This window comes from Gadus macrocephalus, chromosome 17, assembly GCF_031168955.1.
Source record: "Gadus macrocephalus chromosome 17, ASM3116895v1".
Lineage (NCBI taxonomy): Eukaryota > Metazoa > Chordata > Actinopteri > Gadiformes > Gadidae > Gadus > Gadus macrocephalus.
This window is the reverse complement of record NC_082398.1, coordinates 4,306,484-4,332,858: the sequence shown is the minus strand read 5'-3', so window position 1 is coordinate 4,332,858 and position 26,375 is coordinate 4,306,484. Positions and strand designations below refer to the sequence as shown.

At 47.3% G+C, this 26,375-nt stretch overlaps 3 protein-coding genes across 3 annotated transcripts; all 3 read right to left on the bottom strand.

Annotated features, from left to right (window-relative positions):
- Positions 1-376: 376 nt before the first annotated feature.
- sb:cb1058 (uncharacterized protein LOC394209 homolog) lies at positions 377-5,635 on the bottom strand. The gene is made up of 3 exons (XM_060076831.1): positions 5,458-5,635; positions 3,485-4,231; positions 377-1,752 (listed from the first exon to the last, which is right to left on the bottom strand). Exons 2-3 carry the CDS (start codon positions 4,130-4,132, stop codon positions 1,585-1,587), a joined length of 816 nt encoding a protein of 271 aa, XP_059932814.1. The 5' UTR covers positions 4,133-4,231; positions 5,458-5,635; the 3' UTR covers positions 377-1,584.
- A 2,280-nt stretch (positions 5,636-7,915) lies between these two features.
- b3gat3 (beta-1,3-glucuronyltransferase 3 (glucuronosyltransferase I)) lies at positions 7,916-13,090 on the bottom strand. Its single transcript, XM_060076816.1, has 8 exons — positions 12,892-13,090; positions 12,324-12,423; positions 12,060-12,237; positions 11,554-11,737; positions 11,091-11,252; positions 10,532-10,618; positions 9,785-9,988; positions 7,916-9,238 (listed from the first exon to the last, which is right to left on the bottom strand). Exons 2-8 carry the CDS (start codon positions 12,415-12,417, stop codon positions 9,140-9,142), a joined length of 1,008 nt encoding a protein of 335 aa, XP_059932799.1. The 5' UTR covers positions 12,418-12,423; positions 12,892-13,090; the 3' UTR covers positions 7,916-9,139.
- A 210-nt stretch (positions 13,091-13,300) lies between these two features.
- Positions 13,301-21,940, bottom strand: naa40 (N-alpha-acetyltransferase 40, NatD catalytic subunit). The gene is made up of 8 exons (XM_060076841.1): positions 21,575-21,940; positions 20,022-20,117; positions 18,618-18,670; positions 18,410-18,505; positions 18,050-18,208; positions 17,689-17,772; positions 17,133-17,210; positions 13,301-16,633 (listed from the first exon to the last, which is right to left on the bottom strand). Exons 1-8 carry the CDS (start codon positions 21,578-21,580, stop codon positions 16,486-16,488), a joined length of 720 nt encoding a protein of 239 aa, XP_059932824.1. The 5' UTR covers positions 21,581-21,940; the 3' UTR covers positions 13,301-16,485.
- Positions 21,941-26,375: the final 4,435 nt, after the last annotated feature.

The following is a 26,375-nucleotide window of genomic DNA, read 5'->3' as shown; positions in this document are numbered from 1 at the left end:
ATTAACTTGAATAGTTAAATAAATACCAGGTGTCTTGCACCTCATCAGAATTCTTCACACTTTTTCCAACTCACCATCATAGATTTGATACCAGAGTACCAAAAATATCGTCAAATAACCCAAATCCATTTTACAGATCCAATATTTTGCGGTTCGTAGTGAGCTTAAAATGAAATATTTTGGTTTTATCTTGTGCAGTATTATTAGTTAAACGTGTCACTTGTTTGCATCTCTACCCAACACCCAGTAAATAACACCTACGTTTTTCTTTGAAAAATAAAATCGGTATGGTGGATTCTTATTGGTTGAAATCTCGCGTTCTGCTGCAAGTGTCATGGCAACGATGACATACGTTTCCAAAAACAAAACTCACACGTTTGCATAAATAAGTCTTTACTTTATCACGGAAATGGTTCAGTATAAAATTATTCTTCATCCAGTGAGGCTTTGATTAGAATCCAAAAAGTTAAATCTTTCATGTAACACAAAAACACACACATATGAATGTACACAAGTGTGACAGATTGAAGATTGAACAAAATATACGAATGATGACAAATTGATAGGTGCAAAAAAAATCACATAGATATACGCAGCTTGACCATCGTTCTGTGCCTTCATGTCCCCTATATGAGGTTTGCTAGGTTCTTCAAATATTTCCGTGGCTTTGATGAACATATTCAAGGGTAACAATCAAAAGACAAGTCAGGAATGAGCAATAATTTATACAATTCTACACCTTTATCACACACCGAGGTTAAGCTGTGCGGAAATTGAGCTATTTAAAAAGGCACTGGAGGGGCCTTCGTAGATAGCCCTAATCCATTACTCATTACCTCAGTGATAGCGATCAAATCGAGCGATAAATGATCATTTGGAATAAAGGACATGGCCTTATCCCATGTCCTTTATTCCGGGTTCGAGCGTGGAGTCCACGGAACACATTTTCCATCCCAGTCATCGATTACACATCAACCACCGGGTGGTGTCATCGTGCTCAGCCAATAACCTTTAGTTTTGAGTTTGTTGGCCTTTTTTAAAGTAATCAACAGACCACTGATACATGAATCAATAATGTGTGCTCAGGAGGGTTTCACGGGAGGTCTGCAAGTGCTGGACTATGATATAAATTAAACAAACACCCTCCTCCAACAAATCCTGTCCAGAATTAACGGAAGATTGGTTTCCATTTATTACCTTCCCACCCAACACCCTGCCGTCCGTGGTAGAACTACAACGAGGTATGAGAAAAGCAGAACTAGCACAGCGGTTTGGGAGGCAGGAAGCACGGTCCCCAACGCCCATATAAGGGTCAGCAAGCGTGGGAACACAGCGATATTTCTCCCTTATGACAGCCATCACGGATCTTTCCCTCGGCCCGGTAACGCGTTCCGTGTGATAGTGCTTAGTTTAAGGAATGTGTGGAGAGGTCGGAACCAGTGGAGAAGTCGGCTTCGGTAGCCGCTGATGGATTCATTCATTCATTCATCCCCCTCTGATGAACAGTCTGATCTATTGGAAAAAGTAAACAGGCAGTGTTTCGCTGTTGTTGTTGTTGTTGTTGTGGTCAATGTCTGAGCACAACTATTTGAACTCGGCCAAAATAATGCTTCTCTGGTGTTTCTTCGACGGGGTGGTGGAGGAGGAGGTGGTGGTGGTGGTGGGGGGGGGCGAAGTGACGGGGTTGAGCGTGACGCTGTACAGGTTGGTGATGAACGCCTCCCAGCCGCGGCGGAACGCCCGGTCCAGCGCCTAGCAACAGAGAGAGAGAGAGAGAGAGAGAGACAGAGACAGAGACAGAGACAGAGACAGAGAGAGAGAGAGAGAGAGAGAGCCGGGGGGGGAACAGTTAGCGACATTGCACCTCCAGGTCCACGTGTACACATGACAACACTGTCAGCGTCTGCCTCTTTGGTTAAAGAGTAACCCAAACCCGCAGTGGGGCTTTGCCAATTAGTGTCATGGAATCCAAGTTTGTGATTGGTACAAATTGTTTCCAGGTGTTGACGGCACACTTACAATCTAAACGGGGGCCAATTGCGATGAACCATATGGTCCCTAATCTTGCTTTCGCAGACATCCTAGTTTCAAGATCGCCTCCGACGTCACGTCTGTTGTGCCAACAACATGTAGACTTCGTTGGCGAGACGTCTTCCTATTTTTTAGCCATTGAGTTGGGTTGCTGTGGTGGGCAGGCTACGGCTTAAAGGATCAGATGTTCATGTGTTTGTTGTTGGTTCCATCCCTTGTGCTTGCGTGCGAGCCGAGCTACATTGAAGTGTTTGGACACGCGTGTGACACAAACACGTCTAGTCCAGCGCGTTCTAAAGAGAGAACGGAACTCAAACACTGCGAAATGTTCACATCTCATAACCTCGAAGAATATCAAACAAGCTAGCGTGATTTCCGCTGTGGGATTTCATTGGCCGTTAAGGAGCTAAGCTTGAGAGGAATGTTGGCAGGGAGGGGGAGTTTGGTTGGTTAACAGGAGTGGAATGTTTACGGTGTGGGTTTAGTAGGTGGAGGCGGTGGCGATAGACTCCGCTCAGCTGATAGGGGACAGCAGGTGGAACGCCACCTGCGAACACGTGACACTAGACGGGTTGATAAGAAGCAGGGTGAACTCGAGGGCACGTTGGTGTCCCACCGGAATTACTTTTCAGTTACTTCCCATGATGCATTAGGTGTAGGTGGTACGTAAGTGGATGGCCTTTTGCGGTTATTTATGGTTTTTCACATTTTGTTGGTGTTACCGCAGCAGTCACCGCCCATAAAGAACGACACAATCTCCATTTGTGATGGTTAGTGTGATCTTCATGCAGAAATGCAAATAAAAAGGGAACTTTTGACACAAAATCATAGGTTCAGGTAACCTGGTTAAGGTTACAGGAAACTATTGTTTCATTTTCTAACGCACAACACCAAAGGAGCAACAATCCTATCTACGTATCCAATGGGCTGCTGGTGACATGGACAGATACACGATGTACTTTGACCTCCCGTTATTAGAATTCTATAAATGTCTCCATGGCAACTTATTGCGGAACTTCTCAACCGGGAAATGTGGAACTGTGGCGATAGCATTGTACCTAGCATCATGCCCCATCTGCCACACAATCTGGGAGATGCAAATGATGTCATCTCAGTGGTTTGAGCTGTGAACCGGACATCGTGATGGTCACGTAAGCGCTGTGCTTGTTGTTGATTAGGGGTAGGACTTCTGCTTGTATGTGCAAGAATATAGAGTGGCAATATTGTGACAAAATTGGAGTCGAAATTAAGAATCGAAAGACAGAAACTGTACATGGAAACACAATTTCCTTGTGCGGTGTTTGTGTGTGGGAAGGTAGTAGCTAGCCAAAACATTTCCCAGAGGTCAAAATCTGTCCATCTCTCCCTCCTTCCCCCTCCCCTCCGTCCCTCACCCCTCCCTCCCTCGCTTCGTTCCCCAAACCCTCCCTCCCCCCTACCCTCCGTCCCTCACCTTGCGGTAGTTCTTCACGGTGTTCCTCTTCAACGTTTTCATCCCTTCCTCCTGCTCCCTCCGCAGCCTCCTCTCCTCCTCTCCTTCCTCCTCCTCCTCCTCCTCCCTCCCTCTCTTCTTGTCTCTGATCAGCACCTGGTCGTCTGCGTCTCCCGTGACGGTGAAATGAATCAGCGCTCCCATTGGCTCGTGCCCTTCCGTCACCCCGACCCCCAGCGAGGGAGGGGGTCCCTCCGTCAGCTCGGGCTCCGGGGGGGGGGGGGCCTCTCTCGGTTTCCTCCTGCTGCCCCTCCTGCTCCACCGGCTCCCGGGGCCGCCGCGGCTGACCTTGACGCGCAGGAGCGTCTCTCCGTCGTCGCCCTCGGTTACGCCGTCGTTGGCGTCAAACCCCTCGCCTTCCGGGTCCACAGGGCCTGGACACGCTGCGCCCGCCGCCGCCGCCGCCGCCGCCGCCGCCGGCCCGCAGGTCTGTGGGCCGCCATCCCCCTGCCCCTGCTCCCGCTCCTCCCCCACCCACGCCGGCGCGTCCCCGGGGCCCTCGGGCTCGTCGGGCTCGAACATGCGTCCGTAGAAGCCGCCCGGAGCGTCGAGGAACTTGACGATCCGCATGGAGCTCCGGGTGGATTTCTTCTTAGAGCCGATGGTCATGGCGTCCCCGCTTTGTGTTTTTTTCCGGACCGGGCTGGTTTCCTGGTTCGTTATTTTTACTGGGTTTATTCACTGGTTTCTCTTGAGGGTTTCTGGAAGCTGGGGGACAATGAGAGAAAAAGAGATGGGAGAGGTTGGTCTGAATGTCGTTACTTAATCCTGGAAGATGGGATCAGTGTTTTGTTTTGCTTCAGTTAAAGACAGTCTGCGTCTGCCATAGCGCAGCCTGTAGTCTCTTGTTCAAGCCCTTTATTTTTAAACGTCTTCGAATTATGAGCTGAACAAGAAAAAACGGAGACTTTGCCCCTTAAGATATCCCATTGGACCGTCCCAAACATAACAAACAAATATTAATGACATTTATGTTGACCAAGTCAATGACGGTCAGTGCAAAGGTCAGAGAGCAGTTTAAAAACATCCTACGAGACGTATGATAAGGATAATGACATACAAATCGCTTTGTTGGTCGAGAGAAGTCCTTCTGAACATATCAAGCCCCTGATAAGAACCATGGCCCTAGCCTGTTAGCTCAGATGCGCTGCTTATGTAACTCTGGACAAGGTAAAAGGCCAGAGGAGTTTTGAGTCAACAGCCAGCCTCAGCAAACAACCTGATAACACAAAGAGACCATGGAATGCCGTTCTAACTGATCTCAACTGCCGATCTTGTCTGATCTCAACCTTGTGAGATTTGTAGTGTATTACGAGAGAATGTCGTGCTGCCTGTATATGTTTCGAAGCTTAAGTAGTAAATTAATTGCCGTTGAATAAACTTGGTTAGTAAATGGTCTGAAAATATGTGGTTGCTCAGAGTTTTATCTCTTCCAAGCTCCACTGGTGGGTTAATGTTTAATAGCACGAGGTGGAAGACCCGGTGAACACAAACTCAAAATAATTAACAGAAGACTGATAAAATAAGTAAACAGAGTAGAAACACATTCCTATTGTCACGACTGTGGACTAAGAGAGATTCACCAGAAGATCCAAAAAGCTAAAGATATAATAAATATTTATAATCGTTCATAACTTTGTTTCTAATGTTACACTGTTATTAGAAACAGCTTAACTGGAGGACATCGTAAGATAAGTACATAGTATATAAATATATTGTTAACCCATCTCAATAGCCAACTTTGAGAGGAAAAGTTGTCACAAAGTTGTACACATTCACAGTGGTGAAAAATGTGTTGCCATCTAACCTCTCTGAGTCAGTGCAAGACCTCAACAATAAAAAAAATAAAAAAAATAAAAGTACATGAAATTAAAAGAAAAAATAACAATACACAAAAAGTACACAATATGAAAGGAACACAGGATGTAGTTTACCTTCACTTGGTGCTCTGCGCTCGTGTTCCAGCTCTCCAGTGCTTGTGAGGAAGGTCCTCTCTTGCCGTGTGCCTCAGTCTCTCTGGTCACGCAGTCCTATGAGCAGAAGGAAGCTCTCCTCTCTCGACCATGCCTCGACCTGCACAGCGACAGAGCCCCGTCATCCAGGCACACAGCGTCAGACACACAGCCGACGCACCTCCACACTCTCACTCTCACTCTCACTCTCTCTTCCTCCGCCCCCTCCACACACACACTCATCAGCTATGACATCAGCAATCAGTGCCAGATATAGTGTTCGGTGAAAGCGCGCACACACACACACACACACGCACGCACACACACACCCTTACCTACTATGGTGTTTTAAAACACCCAGCCCTGGGACACATTTTTAAGGACAGAAGGCAATGCGAGTCAGGGACGCGTGATGTTATGTGAGAACCTTTCGTACGGGGACTGTTCTCAGTGATAACACGTGTGATAATCTGAACATCAAGTAACTGGTAAACCATTCACTACATTTCAAGGTTCTTTTTTTTTCTCTCTTTCCAGCCCTAAATGTCTGAGATCTGTTTGAAGACGTGTTCACCCTAGCCCTGTTGGTGTTCCCACCAGGGAATGTGGTTAATGTTTAAAGGTGGTCTGAGGGTAGTGTTCTGAAGTCATGTTTAAAGTTAATGTTTGGAGGCTAATTAGGAGTGTAACAATAAGGGGAACAAACGTGTGCAGCGGAGACAAGAAAAAAAAATGTAATTGTTGAAATACAAAACTATTAACCAATTATAGCACCAATATATATATTGGGGGTCACTTAGTATCTCTAACCCTATTATATAATAATAGGCATATTATCATGATATTATAATCTAGGACTAGGTTACACGTCCAATATTGTTTAGGCTTCCAATATTGCAAATGTGACGCGGTTTGCTCTCAGAAAACAAATCTCTTGGATAAAGTCTTTCAACAGGCTTAGGGTGTGTGTGTGTGTGTGTGTGTGTGTGTGTGTGTGTGTGTGTGTGTGTGTGTGTGTGTGTGTGGTTGTGCGCAGCTTGGCCCACTTTGGCCACAAGAATTTAAATAAAAGCTGATACAATCCCTTGCGTGGTTCCATTATAGGCTTTTCACAAGTATGCGCCATTCAACACCTTATCCACTGTTGAATTCGGATGGGACAGTGTGTGTGTGTGTGTGTGTGTTGTGAAACTGCCTAACACTGACTCTTTCCATTGGGATAATCGCTTTCCCTAAAGTCCTTTGGTGGCACCCTGTTTCCAAACAGGCCCATTCATAAATCCAGATACACTCAAACACGCAAACCCACGTGCAAACATCCATTCACGGCAAACACTAATCCAAACATTCAGGCATGAACATATGAAGATAGTGGCTCCTTCCTCGAGACAACGGTGAACAAGCAGCTGACAACATCGTAGGAGGTGATACAGCCGGCAGCAGACCACACTTACCTCCCTCAGGTGTCAAACTCGCCTGACCTCCTCTGTCTGAACAAGGTAAAGGGTGTCATTATACAGTTCTGAGCATGCGTGCACGTGCGTGTGTTTAGGTGTGTGTGTGTGTCTGTCTGAATCATCTCAGCATCAAACACGGCTGGCTGGTGTGTCTGTGCACACCTCAACTTGGTTATTACTCACCTGCCAGCCCAACACACTCCAAAACCTCCTCCACACTCCATATATGGTCATGGAACTGAAGGCTGCCCTCACCCACACCTGAGAGGCCTAAATGCCTGTCAATCAAATAACACTAATAAAAACGAAAAGTATAAACGAGATCCCAGCTGTTGGAAGGTCCCCTGGCCCCAATGAGGTAATGGCTCATTTATGACAGTGGCACGCCAGGGGAACGGTCGCCATGGATACAGACGTAGACGAGGTAGGTAATTAGCAGTCTCGTGTGATGTGGTATACAGGTGTAATCGGGCCACGACCAAGTTACGACATGGTTTAAAAGTAGGGATTACGATGAGTAGGCTGAATAAATACAGGAAACTGAATCATGGGAGAGAGTGAATCCAAACCGGTGGAGGAGCATAAGCTCACGAGAGTGTAGAGGGGTGAAGTGAAGGTGGTCTGTTTTAGACCGACCCGTACTAAATCTGAATTCCCTGCAGTCTGGCTTTAGCAACAAAGCGTTCTTTGTGTGTCCGGATCAGAACAATATAGCGGTTTAACCCGATACCGTTCAACTATTTTCTTTGCCGTCGTTCTTCTTACAGTTTGTGTCTTTTGTGTTTTTACACAAAGATAAGTGACCCAGACGTGATCATTTTATCAAACGGCCACATGAGTTTCGAGCTACTATACAACATTCCTCCTACCCCCCCCCCCCCCGTCCCCCCCCCCGTCCCCCCATCCCGTCCCCCTTTTAATAGACCCAAACACAAATAAAATCATCCAAAAACAAAAAGGAGGTTTGAAAGTGAGGAAACAGGTTTGAACTGGATCAACTTTATTACTTCGCAGCCAGGACCAGACAGGAGTCAGACTACCGACACACTACACAGCGAACAGCGGAGCGCGATGCTCATAAATACATCATCCACACTGCTCCACAGCCGGAACCTGGGAGCAGGCATCCGTTCTGCTCTCAGTATCGTACATTAGATATCTTACATTATTCACACACACAGGCTGAGGCCTGAGAAGCACATGATTCAGCTCCCGCTTGCCGGTCATTTCGATAAACACTATTCCTACGCGGTCTAAACGCAAGCCGAGATTAAAAACAAGCACTTGAGATAACTTTTGGGATGTTTTTTGTATTAGTGCTTTTTTTTTTTGACCGTCTGACCCTAACCCTGATTAGTGTCTGTGGACTGGTCAGTGGAATGGCAGAGGCGACCACAGGTGGAGCTCACGATGCCAATTAGTGGCCCTGGCACACCTACAGACCTGTGATTAACCTAACGAGCTACACCTGCGTTTTAGCCCCGACTGGTGCCCCTCTGTGGTAAAGGCCTACACGCCGTAGTTAGTTAGATAATAGTGTTCAGGTGCTCTTTAACTTTTCTCATGAACGCTTTGAAACACGGACCAGAACATATTAAAAAGCCGGTGCCGCACCTTCATAAAAACGATGAAATAAATAGAAATACATCTAAATAAAAAATGCTTATATTACAAAGACAATGATGCAATCTCTTGTAAAACCTGGGTTATTTCCTACCCCCCCCCCCCCTTTCTCTGGGACATTCAGATAACAGACAAACAGCGAAACTACCACAAGACCCCCTCAGATTCAGGACATAAACACTAAGTACACAGACGGGCGTACTCCCACATACACGCTTACGATGAACACAACGCAGGCCGCGTCGATTTAAATACTTCCATAGCTAGTCACAGTCACCTTATTTAGTTAGAATTGTACATTATATACAGGGGTTTTTCCCAATACAGCGGCTTCCTGGCTGTATGTTACAGCAGAGATCTACATACACTGTGCGTCTGTATCACGTGTTTGTGTGGTTCATGTTGTCAGTGTGTGTGAAGAGCGTTTAGTGTTTTGCATTAAGAGATGAGATTAGGTGTGTGTTAGGGTTTGTGTGTCTGTGCAGTGTTTTTCATTGAGAGAGAGCAGTGGGTGTGTGTTTGGGTATGTGCGTGTAAGTGTGTGTGTGTGTGTGTGTTTGGGGACGGGTTTGTGTGCGTGTTCTCTAGACCTCCACGGCGTTGTCAGAGCCCAGGCCCTGTGCCTGGAGTGCGTCTTCTCTCTTCATCTTCGGTTTCTCAGTCCTCGTGTGCCACACCAGCACCTGGACACACACACACACACACACACACACACACACACACACACACACACACACACACACACACACACACACACACACACACACACACACACACACACACACACACACACACACGATTTACATTTACAAGCAATGCGGAAAGGACAGGGAAACAGGATGGAGGATTCACACCAACAGAGTTTCGCTGTATTTTCTAGTCAAGGAGTTGAAGATTAATTCAACTCCACACAATTCGAAAACAGTCAGGTTTCTATCCACAAAAAACCTTCAGCTTTTTTGTATTCTCAATATTATATAATCATCATAAACACAACACAATTCATTTTATTATCACCAACAATCTCCTCCATAGAAGTTTTATAGGTGGGCTAACTGATCGGGATTGTCTGACCATAAAGATACGGCGACAGCCAATGACTGTTATCATTGGCTAGAACAAAGGGCGGGCTCTAGCTACACTCCCAGCCAATCAGCTGCCAGCGACTTAGCACTGTGGAGGACCTGATGTTCCGACGGCGGAACCAGGCAGTCCTCCGACGCCCTTACCTTGGAGCAGTTGTCCGCCCGGGGCTCCAGCTCCTCCATGGTGACCACCCCTTGGAGGAAGCTGCTCTCCAGGAAGCCCATTGGTGCGTTCCCGTCGAAGCAAGCGTCCGGATTGGCCAGGACCGCCTTGAGGGAGACCGCGAAGCCGGCCATGTCCAATGGGAAGGGCCGGCTGGGCCTCCAGCCAGTGTGGAAGCGCACCACCTTTGGACGAGACAGGATGCTATAATACTGGCCGTTCATTTTATCAATGCACATATATTACAATTATGCTATTGTATCGTATAATCAATAATAACATCAGTCTGTTGTGTTGATGGAATACATTGTTTTATTGAATGATGGTAATTTAGTTGGGGTTGACTGGTAAGGATTAGCCAGATCCCCCAGAATAGTCAACTCATCACGTAGTTATTCTAGCTATTTCAGTCCTTCAGTCCTCAGTGGACCTTCATTTAACACCAGATTTAGCCTCTTTGCACTGCTTCTAACTTCTCCTCTACAAGCCTGGTGTCTTGTAGTTGTATGTGTCCTAAACACACTTTATACCATGTGAACCACGTTGCTATGGAAAAACAAAGTTGTTTGATTTGAATGAATAACTCCTTGTGAGCCAAGATGAATAAGACATCAGAGAGTCGAGTTCGCTGTGTGAAGGTAGCACATCCTCTGCTGTCATTCGACTGGTGCTTCTCCTTTACTGGGGGGGGGGGGGGGGGGGGGTGGAGGGACACAGCCGAGACCCACCTTTCCCCCCTCCACCACGGGCCTCTCGTAGCGCATCCCCCCCACAAGTCCCACCGGCCACACCGACACTCGCTGGGTGCCACGCATCTGGGGGGAGGAGGGGGAGGAGACGGATGGAAACGGTATCATGTAAGACAGAAAGCGCTCACTATTTAAAGTCTTTGAGTCCCATTAAAAAAAGCAATTAATTATGATTATTATGATCTTTATGAATGTTATTATTAATAGGAAATCGAACAACATATCAGCCTATCAAAGAGCTGCACTGAGTCGAAGACCATGCAGACTTAAGAAACCCTTAGAGCTCCCAAAGATGGATCAACTTTCACTACTTCCCTGAAGTTGACATTTTTGGCAACATCACATGTTGAAAAATAAATCTTCAAATGCAGCTCTGTAATCCCCCCCCCCCCCGACCATGCAATATTAATGTGGTCGGTACATTCATCGGATAAACGTCTGATAACGCAACATCCGCCCCAGGCTCGTAACTCCCTCGTCGCTGCGCACTGGCGCCCTCTAGTGGACAGATGGAGCACGGCAGGCCACCGCCACCTACCTCCTGGAACAGCTGGATGCTGTAGGTGTTGTCGTCGTCAGCGAAGTAGACCACCCCCTGCTGGCTGTCCGCTCCCTGGGGGGCCCTCCTGTCCTCCCTGAGCCACCGTAGGCCCTCGTTCCTCTGCTCGGCCCCCCGCGGCTTCAGCCAGCTGGGGTCACCCTGGAACAATGACATAATGGTGATATAAGCCCTCGGGATGGCAGCCAACTTCTTTGGCACCCAAATAAACGACTGTTCACCCTTTATGAATAGCGACCAAACCATACATAATAAGTGTATTTTTTTGCTGGAATAAGCATTCATCAAAGCTCATCTTTGGAAAGTTTGAAAGTATATAAAGCACTTAGGAGGAAATCTGAGATGTGTGCTCGTGTGTGTGTGTGTGTGTGTGTGTGTGTGTGTGTGTGTGTGTGTGTGTGTGTGTGTGTGTGTGTGTGTGTGTGTGTGTGTGTGCGCTCACGTCCTGCAGCTTGCGCTCCTTGGGCGTGGCCGTGTGCAGGTGGGTGTAGGCCAGGCCGCTGTCGGCCAGTAGGCCGGCCACCAGGGGGGTCTTGTGGGGCGAGTCCTCCACCAGCACCCAGTGGAGCTGGGGCACGTGGAGGAACGTCTGGGACAGGCGGGTCAGCTCGGCCTTCTGCACAAACCTGGAGGAGGGGGGGGGGGGAAGAGAGAGGGAGGGAGGGAGGGACAGAGGGGGGGGGGAAGAGAGAGAGACAGAGACAGAGAGAGACAGACAGACAGGTAAATCAGTGATTGTAGTTTTCGTCAGTTATAACACAAAAGCCATCAAGTAAACATTCAGTAACCCTAACCCTCCACCTTCAAACCAGTTCCAAAAATGTCATCCATAAATTAAACAAAGAGAGAGAGACACCAACCGAGTATGAGTGATTGAGTGGGCTGAGGAGAGGGGGGTATATTATATAATACTACCCACTACTAAACACAGCCTAGAGAGCGGCCTACCTCGAGTAGGTCGGGGTAATAACAAAGATGGTGGGCAGAGTGGACTTCGGTGCCTGGTGGGGGGATTTGGTCGCCTCCACCTTCTTCATCTGCTCCTCAAGGCGGTGCAGCTCCCCCCGCAGCCGGGAGATGGTACGATCCTTGGGCAGGTCGTGCTCCGTGCAGTCACAGCGCTGACCTGGAGGACACGGTGGATTAGGACCACATATTGGATATAGTTCGGGTGGAGCGTTGGTGGTGTTGTTTTGCGTGAGGTCGGCTCACCTAGCTGCATCAGAGCGTAGACCAGACCCATGAGGGACACCATGAAGTAGAGCACGAACACGGTCTTCAGCTTCAGCCTCATTCCCGTTGCCATTGAGGTCTACAGCAATAAAGTAAGAGAATGTAATGGTATCATAATATACATTGGTATGAAAAGTTTGTTCGCACTGACACCTGAATTCAGTTTTCAAGCGATATAACGGACCACAGTACAACGTCAGCCTCATGCACGTTGCCATTGAGTTCTACAGCAATAAAGTAAGAGACCATATCATGATTGGCAATAATGTTTGCCGCAAAGCATTGGCACTGAATAATAATTCAGAACCTGTACTGCTTTGCAGAGAAGGATCAACTGCAAGGATTGTGTTTCTCCCTTTGGTACACCAATTGACAGACCGCGTGTTTAGGCAGGCAGCTAGCTACTGTAAACAGGCACATGAACTAGTAATAACAAGCGATATATTACGCAAATTAAAGCATTGTCAAACACTACTCGCAGATTCGTAATTACCCTCCCAATGTACGATCCTAAACTGTATCAGCATATGTATCGTTGATTACTTACCAAATCCAATAGAAATAAAAAGACCTCTGCAAAAAGAGCTTCTTAGTTCATGTCAACGTTGAGACGAGCATAAAAAGCATCGCAATGAAGATTGAAAATCATTCATTCTACCAGCTAGTCACCAGAAACGTAGGACAGTTTTTTCTGAGTGGAGTACCAACAACTTCCGATTATGGTGCAACGCCAAAACGATTCCTACAATGCGTGCAACATGGCAATGGTTCCGCCAGCATATAACTTAAATTACTCATTAATTTCCCTAATAGGCTTGACATGATTCAAAAAAATGCTCTGAAATATAAAGAAATTCAATCGGTAGAAAGAGGTGATCAAGTCCATAACTGATTCAGGATGTCCAAAAGAAAAACATGAATTCTAGTACATGAAGAACAAGCAGAGGCATTACACATAGAAGTCAAACAACTTTCCTTTATTTGTAACATACAAATAAACACTGACAAGGCCAAAATGACATATTTTCCCTTTCATTGTCGGATAACCACAAGACGTGAACACTTTTTTCAAACAATGAAGTTTTCTTTTTAAATGTCATTTTAGAAAAAAACTAGTGTTCACCTGTAAAAGGCCAAATCAAACTTAAAAATGGACCTGGAACAGCTTATATACACACAGACACACACAGAAAGAGACAAGAGAACTGGGTAGGAAAGGTTGAGGTGGCGGTGAGAGAGGGTTGGAAATTAAAAATAATTCGGCACGATCATGGAGAACGTACAACCGTTATTTTTTTCCCCCTCCATAAAAAGAGGGCAGTTAAAAAAAAAAGTAAATTTCCATTGATGAGTAAAAAAAAATTAAATGAGAAAAAAGTTTGTTCCTAATATCGTTTTTCATTGACACGTGTTGAGCTACTTTCTACCTGTGCACAAGCCTTTCCCCACAATAGGAGCTTAGCGTATGTAGCTAACTCCAGTACCATCACTGATTCATGGCAGTCACCCCCTGCTGTGCACATACCGAGGATATGGAGCAGGGAAAATACTCATTAGTCCCAAAGGTATGAATGTAATGGTATCACAATATACATGGGTATGCAAAATTAGTTTGCACGGACTGACAATGCCACCTGATGTCAGTTATCAAGCGATATAACGGACCCCAGACAAACGGAGACATACACGAAGAAGAAATGATCTCTACTAAAAAGGGAAAAAAGTTGATGTAACCCGGCCAGGCCATCCCAAATGATTTGACTCCAGAATCAAAATCGGATGCCTCTTTCTCTGACTGACAAACATGGCTGGAACATCATATGGAGGCTTTTACAGTTTGAATAACCTGAGTGTGAGAGAAACAGATTGAGACTCCGCCAGTAAATAAGCTGTTGCTATATACATGCCCATACCAAATATTTTGTAATTTTCCAGGTGACGTAAGGGGAAAGGAAGATAGTAATCAGGAATAAGCCTAGAGCTAAATGTTTTTTGTGGTTACTTTTGCTCTTTCCAAGAAACTGTAAAAAAAAAATCGACTTCCAACTCCATGAAATGACCTCTCGTGTTGCTGTCCATATAACATTGAACTGAACCTCGGAACTACATTATCCACTTGGTTTATTTGGGAAAACTAAAAAAATGTATTTACTCTAAAAGAAGAACTCAATCAATGAGCCACGTTTCCGGGATGACAGTTCCTTACAAAAATAATTCTACTTTACAGCATTAAGCCAGTGTTGTTCAGTTTACTACAGACTTAAAAAAAGAGTTTTTTTTCCACTGACTGTCTGCCCCCCTGGCGAACTTAAACAAGGAGAACCACCCTTCTAGGGGGATAAGTCAAGGGAGAGCAAACAAAGAAAGGGGATTCTAACATAATCCCACCGTTTTTCTTCAAATGCGGGTTGGACAAACAAAACCGACAGACTGACCTAAACATCAGTTCACCTTGGATCATCCGTTTGGGTTTTTATATGAGCGGCAGAAGATTTCGAATCCGACAACTGAAAATGAATGAAAAAAAAAAAAGGAAATCAAATGGTTATATCCTCCAAGATACTTTAATGAAAATGGATTCACTTAGAAAATGTGCACTAAAAAAGATGAAGGACACAGGGTGAGAAATGTCAAACTATCGGATACACCTGAAGACACCTTGACCTTAACCGCTCAGGCTAAAACCCTGGTGAAGACGATTTTTATTATCATTATTTAGGATTATCATAAACATCATTTTCAAACTTTGTCATGCAAGCTCTATTTGATAAGCATGTCAGGTGGGACCAAACCAAACGGAAATAGAGAGTGAGAGAGAGAGAGAGAGAGAGAGAGAGAGGGTGAGAGAGAGAAGCGACCAGGAGAAAAAGGGCCTAAATGTTCTGAAAATAACATCCATCCATCGCCTAATCAGAGATCCCTCCATCCAGTCATAAAAAAAAAACTAAACACTGAAAACCAAGACGCCAAGGCAGTACGACGGTGACGTAAACTTCCGGGGCTAAAATCAATATGATTCACTTATGGGGGACGATAACCAGGGTGGGAGTGGGGTGCACGCTGGGTGGGTTTACAAAGACGGGAAGAAAACTTGGTATCGGAAACAGGACGCGGGAGGGGATCCGGGTAACGGGGGGCTGTACGAATCGAGAGGAGACGCCGCGGAGACGGTGAACGGGGACCGCGTGGGGCAAACGTGATGCGTTCTCGTGACTACAAAACAAACAAGGCGGAGGGACTTCGAAACATGATCACGAAAAAAAAAAAAAAAAAAAAACACGCTTGACTCGAGCCCACAGGGAGCAGCTCATCAACAGTGATGGAGGGAGGTGGGTGGAAACAGAAGACAGTAATGTCGCACGGTGAAGCTCACAATGAAATGTACACAAATGAAATGGTAAGACTCCCCTCGGTGGGAGGTGGTGGGGGGTATCGGGGGGTCCACTCTGGGTTTGCTCTCCCCATGAAGAGCGTTTGGATACAGTGCAGGATACCGAGAGAGAGGAGCAGAGGTTTGTCAGTTGATTCATGGAGGGGACAGAATATGAGGTGGAGGGGGGAGACTGAGTCTATGGGCTATGGGAAAGGCTCCCTGTCGATCTGCCTCCGTAAGAACAGGGGGAGGTGGGGGGGGGGGGGGCTATAAACAGCCAGACGAGTGGGGGTGACGAGGGGAATGGCAGAGTTCATGGGTGGTAAACAGAGTGCCGTGTCTGAAAGCTCACGCTGACTGCCAACGACTAGCAGGGACGTACACACTCGTGCACACACACACACACACACAAAATTAAAATAAACCTATCAACACAGAACTACTGGATCCATAATGCAACACCATTCATCTGTAGCCAGGTGTGGCGTGTTCCACCATTTTGGCTGCAAATTCATTAACATTTTTGAAATCCTTTCAATTGTTCTGAGAGGAGGGGAGGGGGGGGGTGGATTCAAAATGGCTGCTTGACAGTGGGCAGAGTGAGCTTTCACACACAGCTGTCAAAGTTGCTGGTTTGTTCTTTTTCATTTTGTCGTTTTTTTTTTTTTCTCTCTCTCTTATTCTTGTTTTCTGTCGTTAAACCGATCGGCCAATAGGGCGGCAGGGGGGGGGGGGGGGGAGGTCGTCGTTGTCACGGCGGCCAGCCAATCAGTGGCAGCAGCCTCCGCAGTGCCCGCCCCCGTGGGTGTGTCCGGTCACCGCCTCTCCGTGCTTGGTCCGCCGGCTCAGGATCTCGTAGGAGCAGTCGTCGCCACAGCAACCAGACATGCTGGGCGAGGTGTCGTCAATCTCAAACCTTGAGGGGCGGGAATAAGAAAAAGTGGGCGGGGATTAAAAACGGGAGCCAAGTCCCGTCACACTTCATTTCATTTGGTTGCGTAGCGCTATTAAATGGGACGTTGTGCCAGCAGGTGTGAGTGTGACTAGCCGTTACAAGCCTTTTTGAAAATCTGCCTCTTCTGACATCACCATTGGGCGTGTCCACCTAGATGTGTGCTGGTTAGATCAGTCTACCGGCCTTCTCCGTGGGCTGTAGCAAACGTTGCTCATCTATCCGTCACACATCTAGCTGGACACGGCCACTTGTGATGTCAGAAGAGGCAGATTTTCAAAATGGCTTGGAGTGGCTAATCACACCCCCACCTGGTGGTATAATATATCACCTTCAAAGGTTGTTAGCAATAGGGCACAAACAGGTATAGCCTCAAGGTGATGATGTGTCTGTGTAGGCATGTCAGGAGCCCCTCGTTAACCTCCCCACCCCCCGCCTATCCGAGCTCTGCGAGGCGACTTACTGTAAAGCTTCTCTGAAGAACTGGTAGGCTCCGTGGTTGTGTTTGAATACCGTCAACATCACCTTCTTCATCTGTGTGCTGGAGAGGAGGACACAATGGAGTCAGGGGAAACACCGACATCTACTGGCCGAGAGCAGCATAGCGTGAGTGGTAGTACGGGTCGGCTATTACCGTGTTGTCATTTTACCGGCCGCCATAGTGGGACAATAGCTATCGCAAAGCATTTGTTTAAATATGCAACCCTGATTTCCATCCAACAACCCTCGTTGTAGTCTTGTCAATAAAACAGTTTTCCGTATATATCCACAGAAGCTCAGAGGAGACTCTCCTTTACAAGGAAAAGACTTTAAACCAAGACCTCTTTTACCACAAATTCAACGGTCAGACCACTCTCCAATCAGTACAGGTTTTACCTTAATCAAAACTTACTTTGCTTTTATATTCTGTGTATCTGCTGCCGTTTTAGTTTCAAAGAACCATACCAATGCCTCCATGAACTTTGCGCCCTTTCCAAAACCTTTCGTCCTTGTGTATCAAAGCGACAGGGCGTACGTACCTGTTAGCGATAAGCTGGAGGATCTGGATGAGGAACTTGCCCAGTCCTTTTCTCCGCACTCTGCTCTCCAACTGCACCTCGTAACTGAAAGTAAGAGACAAACCATTCGTGTTTTTATCATTTATTTTTTGCTTTGTTCACAATTTCACAGAGAGGTTGGATGAATCAAATTATAACACTTGCGCAACTTCAACACGGTACACACACACACAGAGAGAGAGAGAGAGAGAGAGAGAGAGAGAGCGAGAGAGCGAGAGAGCGAGAGAGCGAGAGAGCGAGAGAGCGAGAGAGCGAGAGAGAGAGAGAGAGAGAGAGAGAGAGAAAAAGGGCTCTTATTGTGAAAGAGGCGTCAAAGCCTTACCAGTAGAGCACCTCCTCCCCGCACTCCACGTCGAAGCGGAAGTGGGAGAAGGCGACGGGGGCGGAGTCAGAGTCGCGGGCCAGCAGGTACCACGCCCGCTCGTCCTTCATCTCATCCCTCTTCTCCCGCTCCTTCCAGCCCCACTCGCTCTGCTCGTACCTGCGGAACGCCGGGAGGGAAGAACGTCAATCCCAGGGGAGGCGTGTTGCTTGGTAGTATAGTACGCGTGTTGTTTGTCGATTGCGTCTCTCTTTTAGCTACCGTCATTCGCCCCCCTTTATATTAAAATTGCATATTTTCCCCTCGGCTTAAATGAAATGACCAAACAGGAAAACGTTCAGCAGTTTTGTGCGTACTCACAGCGTCTGCATGTTGGCCCTGGTGAGTTCGTACGCCCACTCCACAGACAGAGGGTTGAGAGTGGACACTCGCTTGCACTCTATCTGCAGGTTCAACCTGGACGGCAACAACACAGGGGTCAAACTCAAGATAGCTTAAACACATCCACTAGACGCACAAGTCCGTACAAACACACGCTGGGAACAGCTCGGAGACAGGAGGCACTTACCCATTTCTGTCGTACTTTTTGAAGACAGGGAAGGCTGCCAGTGGATCATCCAGCTGTGGAGGGGGATACATTAAATAACATGAGCCAGAAAGTTTCTGGGTTCAATCCCCAATATTAACAAACAGTATATCTGTAGGGCACCCTATAGGAGTAGGGCACCCTATAGGAAGACGCCCCACTCCTAACTTAGGAGGAGTAGATACTCACTAGTAATTAGTAGTATAAAAAGTAGTTTCTCTTTCTTCTGAGAAATATATGGATACGACTATGGTCATGATTTAAGTGTCTGCTGAATGACTGAATTGTTATCGTTAACTGCATCTACGGCCGTAAACTCCCTACCCTCGAAATGCCATTAACATTTCAAAACATATGACCAATATCACTTCAGAAAAGTGGTTACAAGCATCTTATAGGAAGTGGTCGGAAACGGCATGCATTTCGGGTGGGTATAAACCCACATCAAACATCCATTAAATCCATATCAGAGCTAAAGTCAACAAAAAAATGGGGCGCAGTATAGCATCACCAAAGGCTGAATCTTGGTTTGTAAACGAGGAAAAATGAATAAATGCTTAGTTTCCTCCCCCTTTAGTCTTTTACGACCCATTAGCTATCTCAAGGCACTGCACTGCATTAGCTTAAACTTTCAGCCATAATGGCCATTTATTGATTAAAACCCCCCACAAACGTCCGGATTCCTTGACCTTCCCACTCTGCTCCCTTTGGTCATGTCCCCTTACCCCATTGGTCAACGTCCCCTTTCCCCGTTCACCCTATTGGTCAACGCCCCATTTCCCCCCCCCCATCACCCTATTGGTCAACACCCCATTTCCCCCCCATCACCCTATTGGTCAACGCCCCCTTTCCCCCTTAACCCTATTGGTCAACGTCCCCTTGCTCCCTCACCCTATTGGTCAACGTCCCCTTCCCCCTCACCCTATTGGTCAACGTCCCCTTCCCCCTCACCCTATTGGTCAACGTCCCCTTCCCCCTCACCCTATTGGTCAACGTCCCCTTCCCCCTCACCCTATTGGTCAACGTCCCCTTCCCCCTCACCCTATTGGTCAACGTCCCCTTCCCCCTCACCCTATTGGTCAACGTCCCCTTCCCCCTCACCCTATTAGTCAAAGTCCCCTTTGCCCCTCCCCTTATTGGCCGAGGTCCCCTTGTCCCCCTCACCTTATTGGCCGAGGTCCCCTTGCCCCCCTCACCTTATTGGCCGAGGTCCCCTTGTCCCACTCACCTTATTGGCCGAGGTCCCCTTGTCCCCCTCACCTTATTGGCCGAGGTCCCCTTGTCCCCCTCACCTTATTGGCCGTGGTCCCCTTGTCCCCCTCAACTTATTGGCCGAGGTCCCCTTGCCCCCTCACCTTATTGGCCGAGGTCCCCTTGCCCCCTCACCTTATTGGCTGCATCCACCTTTGCGCAGACGGCGTCCATCGCCGCCCTTTCCTCCTTGCGCTTCTCCTTCTTCTCCTTCGCTCTGTTCGATTTCCTCTGCAGGGACGAAAGACTGTCTTTAATAGAGATTATTTTTCCATTTTATACATAGCCCACAGATTTTGGGGCAAATTACCAAATACCTAATCACATTTGGCCATGTCCTCGTTGGTGGGCCATAAGAGTATGGCCCACAAACCTTTCACTGCATATCCTGTATGTGACAAATAAAAACCTTTGAATCATAATATCCTTACAAGGCCAGGACTCCTGGTTCTGCAAGTACTGAGCAACATTCTCGTCACAGTACAGTACCCAGAATACAAGTTGATTTATTAGCAGCCAGTGAAAGGGTCCACTTAAGTTTTATTAGACATGTGACTATATAAACAACATAGCAAATATTTGTTTGTATTTTGTATTCTTAAACACTTGAACACTCAAAATCGCTACAGTGCTATTGAATAAACATTAAAACACACATGACACAATTGCAGACTGCGTTGTGTATCAGGGGAACACAAGTAATTACTTGTCGTGCTGTGTGTTGTTAACGTCAATATCGGAGGGCATTTCACATTACTTGGAGTCAGTGGAAACATGTTACCAGTGAAGGGTAACAACGTGCTCACTGTCCAAGTACTACACGATCATTAGGTTTGGCCCAGTCTGGAGTCTCGTCCATACAAGCCCAGGAAAGGGTAACAATTCGTGGAAGGAATGCACTCAGATGGGTTGACAAATTCATCGGGAAAAAGTCCGGGTAAAGTACAAGTACAAAGTCTGGGTAATCTAGGGACTCGGGTAAAACACGTGGATCGGGTTATCTGCAGTGAAAGTGAGGGATCAACTATTCTCGGATACAAAAAAAACATTCCGAGTTCAGAGCCCACTCGTAACTTCACTACATCTTAAGCCCCACAGAGGTCAGACGCAGGCAGATGGGTTGGGGAGATCGGGCCTAGAACACAGGCCATAGTGGCATGCCGACAGGACCACACTACTCCTGGGATCCATGCACACGAGAAGCCAGGAAGGCACACACGTCAAAAAAATGGACTCCTCTGTGACTAGTAAGCTAGCAATGTCATTGCACACAGATTCATCCTAATTATAAACATCATCTCTGCAGTGGATCGCGTGGTACGATCCCACTCTTTCAGTTTATCAAAAAAAAATGTGATCGTTTAAGTTAAATCAACAGGAAAGGCACGTTTAACGTGCGAAAGCAGGGGGGGGGGGAAGATCCCAGCAGCTAAAAACGAGCTAGCCTGGGCTAACAGCACTAGCACAGAAACTCTCCCTCCTCCATCCACCATCGTCTCTCTCTCCCTTCCTCGCTCTCTCGGCTTTCTCTCGCTCCCACTCCATCATACGTTCACAGGATCACCAGCAGCAGCAGAGGCAGCAGCGGGCTCTTTGTTCGTGTACCCCCCAAAACACACACATTTACACACACGCACACACACACACACACCTTCCAACAACATCCACCAAAGGCTGACAAAACTCACCCCCATCACGAAGTGTTTCTCCTCTCCGACCACCGTGAAGAAGAACGCACACCTGGCAGCACCGAGAGCTATTTTGCTTACTGTGGCTGCTCGCTGAATGATTAGTACCGAAGTGGAGATTATAACAATGATAAGTGTGCTAAGGAGGCTAGCGGGCTAGCGAGCGCCGATGTGGGGGAAATGATCGCTGAATGACTAGGCGGAGATTAAATGGACACATCAACATCGAAAAGTATGTCGTTTTATTTTTCTTTACGCCGGATTGGCGCCAAGAGTACACGGTTGAAATTGCGGGTCCGCTGCCCTTTCTTCCTCTCTCTCCTCCTTCCTCCCTCCCTCTCTTCGCCGTCTCTTGCAAATAGTTAAAGGTAGTTATCAGGATCCAAGGGTCCGAAGGTACAGTAGGCCGACCCCCTGGTGTTTACTGACCAATCATCGAAGGGTTTGCTAGGCCAAGTGGTGCCGCCTACTGTGCTTTAGGATTTGTGATTAGTCAATACCGGAGAGAGGGACCGCCCACTGTACGTTCGGACCCTTGGATCTTATGAACTATCACATAGTTAAAGCGCGAATAGCATTTCCTTCTTGGGGAAATGACGACAGGCACAAAGAGACCATCTGAGGGGTCAATAAAACGGCAGAATATTGATCTGTGGGACGGTCGATCATCTCTTTACAATTATTTTAATACTCTATTATTCTCAACAGTTAAGTATATGGTCTCTAGGGATTGTGTGTGTGTGTGTGTGTGTGTGTGTGTGTGTGTGTGTGTGTGTGTGTGTGTGTGTGTGTGTGTGTGTGTGTGTGTGTGTGTGTGTGTGTGTGTGTGTGTGTGTGTGTGAGTGAGTGAGTATATTTCTTTCATTGAATATTTGGTAACCACCTAGAAAAGTTGGTCACATTAATAGACAGATTTAAACAATCACGTTAAGATATCACTGATTTTTGACACTGATTTTTAAACACAGATGAGCAATCTGTGTTGACAATAGATACGTTTTGATTGCGCAAAGGTTGGTGGAAGATATAGATTCGTTATCGTCAAATAATATACTTGGTTTGTTTTGGGTACTTATAAGTCGCCCGTGCGGTAAACATTATAAAACATTGCCAGCCGGAAGGCCCATTTTCTAATGCAGTTCCTGTCGTAATAATTCTGCAACACGTCCACTAGAGGGTAATATAGAGTGATGGATTTACAGATGTTCGTTCCGAAACGTGCCCAGTGACAAGTCTACATCTACACTGGCCAGATTACGTGATTATGATTCGATAGGTCAAATATTGAATGGATTGGCTCTACCCATTTGACATCTTGAACCGGGTAAAATGTCTGTGTCGCCTTATCGCTTAAAAGTCACATACCATGAATGATCCTCAAGGTTATATTCTGTAACAGATCGTGGCACTTATGGAGAAGTCTCTTAACGGGGATTTTATGTTAATTATTACGCGCGAGGCCTTCTCACTTTTCCTTGGTTTAAATAAAAAATGAGGTATTGAGGTCTTTTCACGCGCACGCACATGTGCACGCAGGCACACTCACACAGCCCTCCCGAGCACGCAGATGGCCCCGTTGGTAAGCCCCGCCCAGTCCTCTTTGTCTCTGGGTAATCTGTCACGCGGCCGTCGGGAGACAATTCATTTTCGGGGTGCGCGGAGGCCATGGAGTTTCTATCGAGTAAAAAAAAGAATAAACCAAAAGTCCTTCAAAACGTTTTTTACTATTATTATTGTTGTTGGTCTTTGAAGATGCTACAACGTTATTGATCCATGATTTACTTGTTTTGGTTTTGTATGTAGGCCTTTAGACTATAAACTCTAAATTATTCTGTGTCTGCAAGAAGGCCTCCTGATTATGATCCCCTCCCCCCTCTCCCAAGCCATAACTCTCACTCACACACACACACACACACACACACACACACACACACACACACACACACACACACACACACACACACACAGAAACAAGCTCACATAGTCAGTTTCTTCTGGAAGTATGTACATTGTTCTTTTTAACAAATATAAATGACTTATTCAGGTCGGGAGATATTATGGAATATGAGACCGATAGATAGACATGCGGATAGCAGGTAGACAGACATACTGACATATATATATTTGTATATAGATATAAATATAGATAGACAGACAGGTTATAGGCAGACAGACGTTTGGATAGACAGACAGGTACAGACAGACATTTAGATAGACAGACTGGTAGCTGGACAGACAGACGGATGGATAGACAGGTAGCGGGAAGGACAGATGGATAGACAGGTAGCGGGAAGGACGGATGGATGATGGATGGATGGACAGACAGACAGAATGCATCTGTTGCAGGCCTTAGGATACAGGGACAGGATTAAACAAGGAGGTAGGCCGGCATAGGGGAGGGGCCGGCCAGACAGAGAAGGGATGCACCCACCGGAGGGAAGAGAGACAAGAGAGGGAGACGGGGAGGCAGGGAGGGAGGGAGGGAAGGAGGGAGGGAGATCTAGACAGAATGGTATGTGGGAGAGACAGAGAGAGAGGGAATTGTGTGAACGAGTGAGAGAGAAAGAGATTGGGCGATTGAGAGAGTGGGAGACCAAGAGAGTGAGCGAGAGAGGGAGGGAGAGAAAGTGAGAGAGAGGGAGGTTGTGATGAAGGAGGGGAGGGGTGGATCGTGATAGAGCGGTAGAGTGAGATCGAGAGATGGAGCAGGAGAGAGGGAAATAGTGAGAGAGAACGATCGAGAGAGCAAGTGTGTGAGATGTAAGAGCAGACAGAGAGAGAGATAGAGAGACAGAGAGAGAGATAGAGAGACAGAGAGAGAGATACAGACTGTGACACAGAGACAGAAAGCATTTCCTCTGTTTTCTCCACAGTAACCCACTCAACATTAATATGTCCTTCGTGGTCGGGGGGGCAGGGAAACACCATGGGATGCATTGGCCTCCGTGGTAGTGTGCTAGGCTTACACGTGCACACACGCCCTCTCTAGCAGTGAAGCGAGAACCAAACCCCAGGACCTGAGCGCTTTTTAAAATGCGTTCAGGTTTTTCTCCGCTCTGTTCTGGGACTGCAGTCATCTAATGCAAACTCATCTGCAATCTGTGTGACACACAAAACACATTAACGCAGACACACGCGTGCACGCACACACACACACATATAGCAAACATACATACAGTACATACATTCCCACAGTGAAAGGGTCCATTGTTTTTCCTAGTAGGTTACCAAATGCCAAATGCCAGCAACACAATGGTAATTTCCATGACAACCAAATGTGTTAGTAAAGAGACACATGTTGTGTGCGTGTTTGTGAGTGTGTGTGTGTGTGTGTGTGTTTGTGTGTGTGTGTGTGTGTGTGTGTGTGTGTGTGTGTGTGTGTGTGTTTGTGCATTGGTGTGTGTATGTTTGTCTTTGTGTGTGCGTGTGTGTGTGTGTGTGTGTGTGTGTGTGTGTGTGTGTGTGTGTGTGTTTGTGCGTGTGTGTGCATGTGTGTAGTGAGTGTACATGGGGAAGGCAGAGGTAGAGGAAAGGAAGAGTGAAGAAATTAGTGAGAGAGGGGGAGGGTAGCAAGAGAGAGAGCGAGAGAGAGAGAGAGAGAGAGAGAGAGAGAGAGAGAGAGAGAGAGAGAGAGGTGAAGGTATAATGTCGGCGAGGAGAAGAGAAACAAGGATAATAATGATAGAGTACATCCTGGTGGGAAGAGAGAGAGAGTGCATAGCAAAACTGCAACAGCTGAGGGATATGAGAGACGGAAGCCGGACGGACGGACGGACGGACAGATAGACGCATGCCTGAATGCAATCAAAACATACATGCATACACTTTCATAAACAAGTTCACCATAAGGCGAGTGCAGCCTTTATATTAACTCAAGACGGAAGAAGATGCAGGCCAAGAAGAGAGAGGACAAGGAGAAAAGGAGGCAAGGAGAGAGGAGGCAAGAGAATAGGATGGAGAGAGCTGGGCAGAATTCGATTTTAGAGGGAGGAGAAGGAGGAGGGGATGTGAGAGGAAGGGGGAGGAAGGGAGAGGAAGGGGAGGAAGGGTGCGGAAATGAGAGAAAAGGGAGAGGAGAGAAAGAGAAGGAGGAGTAGAGGCAATGAGGGGCTAAGGGAGAAAAGAGGAGAAGGAGAGAAAAGGGGAGGAGGGGAGTAGAAGCAGAGAAAAGGAGAGGAGAGAAGGGTGGAGGGAGAAGGGGGAGGGAGAGGGGGAGGGAGGAAGTGGAGAGGAGAGAGCACAGAAGAGGAGAGGAGGAGGAGATAGGAGAGAGAGAAGAGTTGAGGAAGAAGGGGGTGGAAGGGAGAGGGAGTTGAGAGGAGAGGGCGCAGAAGAGGAGAGGAGGAGGGGAGAGGAGGGAGACTTTGGACGGAGCGATGTAGAAGAGCACAGGAGTGCAGAGCAGGGGGGGATGCGGACGACAGACGCAAGAGAGGAAGTGAAAATCTGAGTGAGAAGTGAAATGTGAGCAGGCGGGAGAGAAAGAAGAAAGAGACCAGAGCAAGATAAAACGGGCGGAGAGGAGCTGGAGGTGGAGGAGGGGGAGGAGGAGGAGGAGACTGAGGAGCTGGAGGTGGAGGAGGAGGGGGGAGGAGGAGGAGGGGGAGACGAGGAGGAGGGGGGGAAGGAGGAGGTGGAGGAGGAGGGGGAGGAGGAGGAGGGGGAGGCTGAGAAGGAGGAGAGGGAGGAGGAGGTGGAGGAGGAGACTGAGGAGCTGGAGGTGGAGGAGGAGGGGGAGGAGGAGGAGGGGGAGGAGGAGGAGGAGGAGGGGGAGACGGAGGAGGAGGAGGTGGAGGAGGAG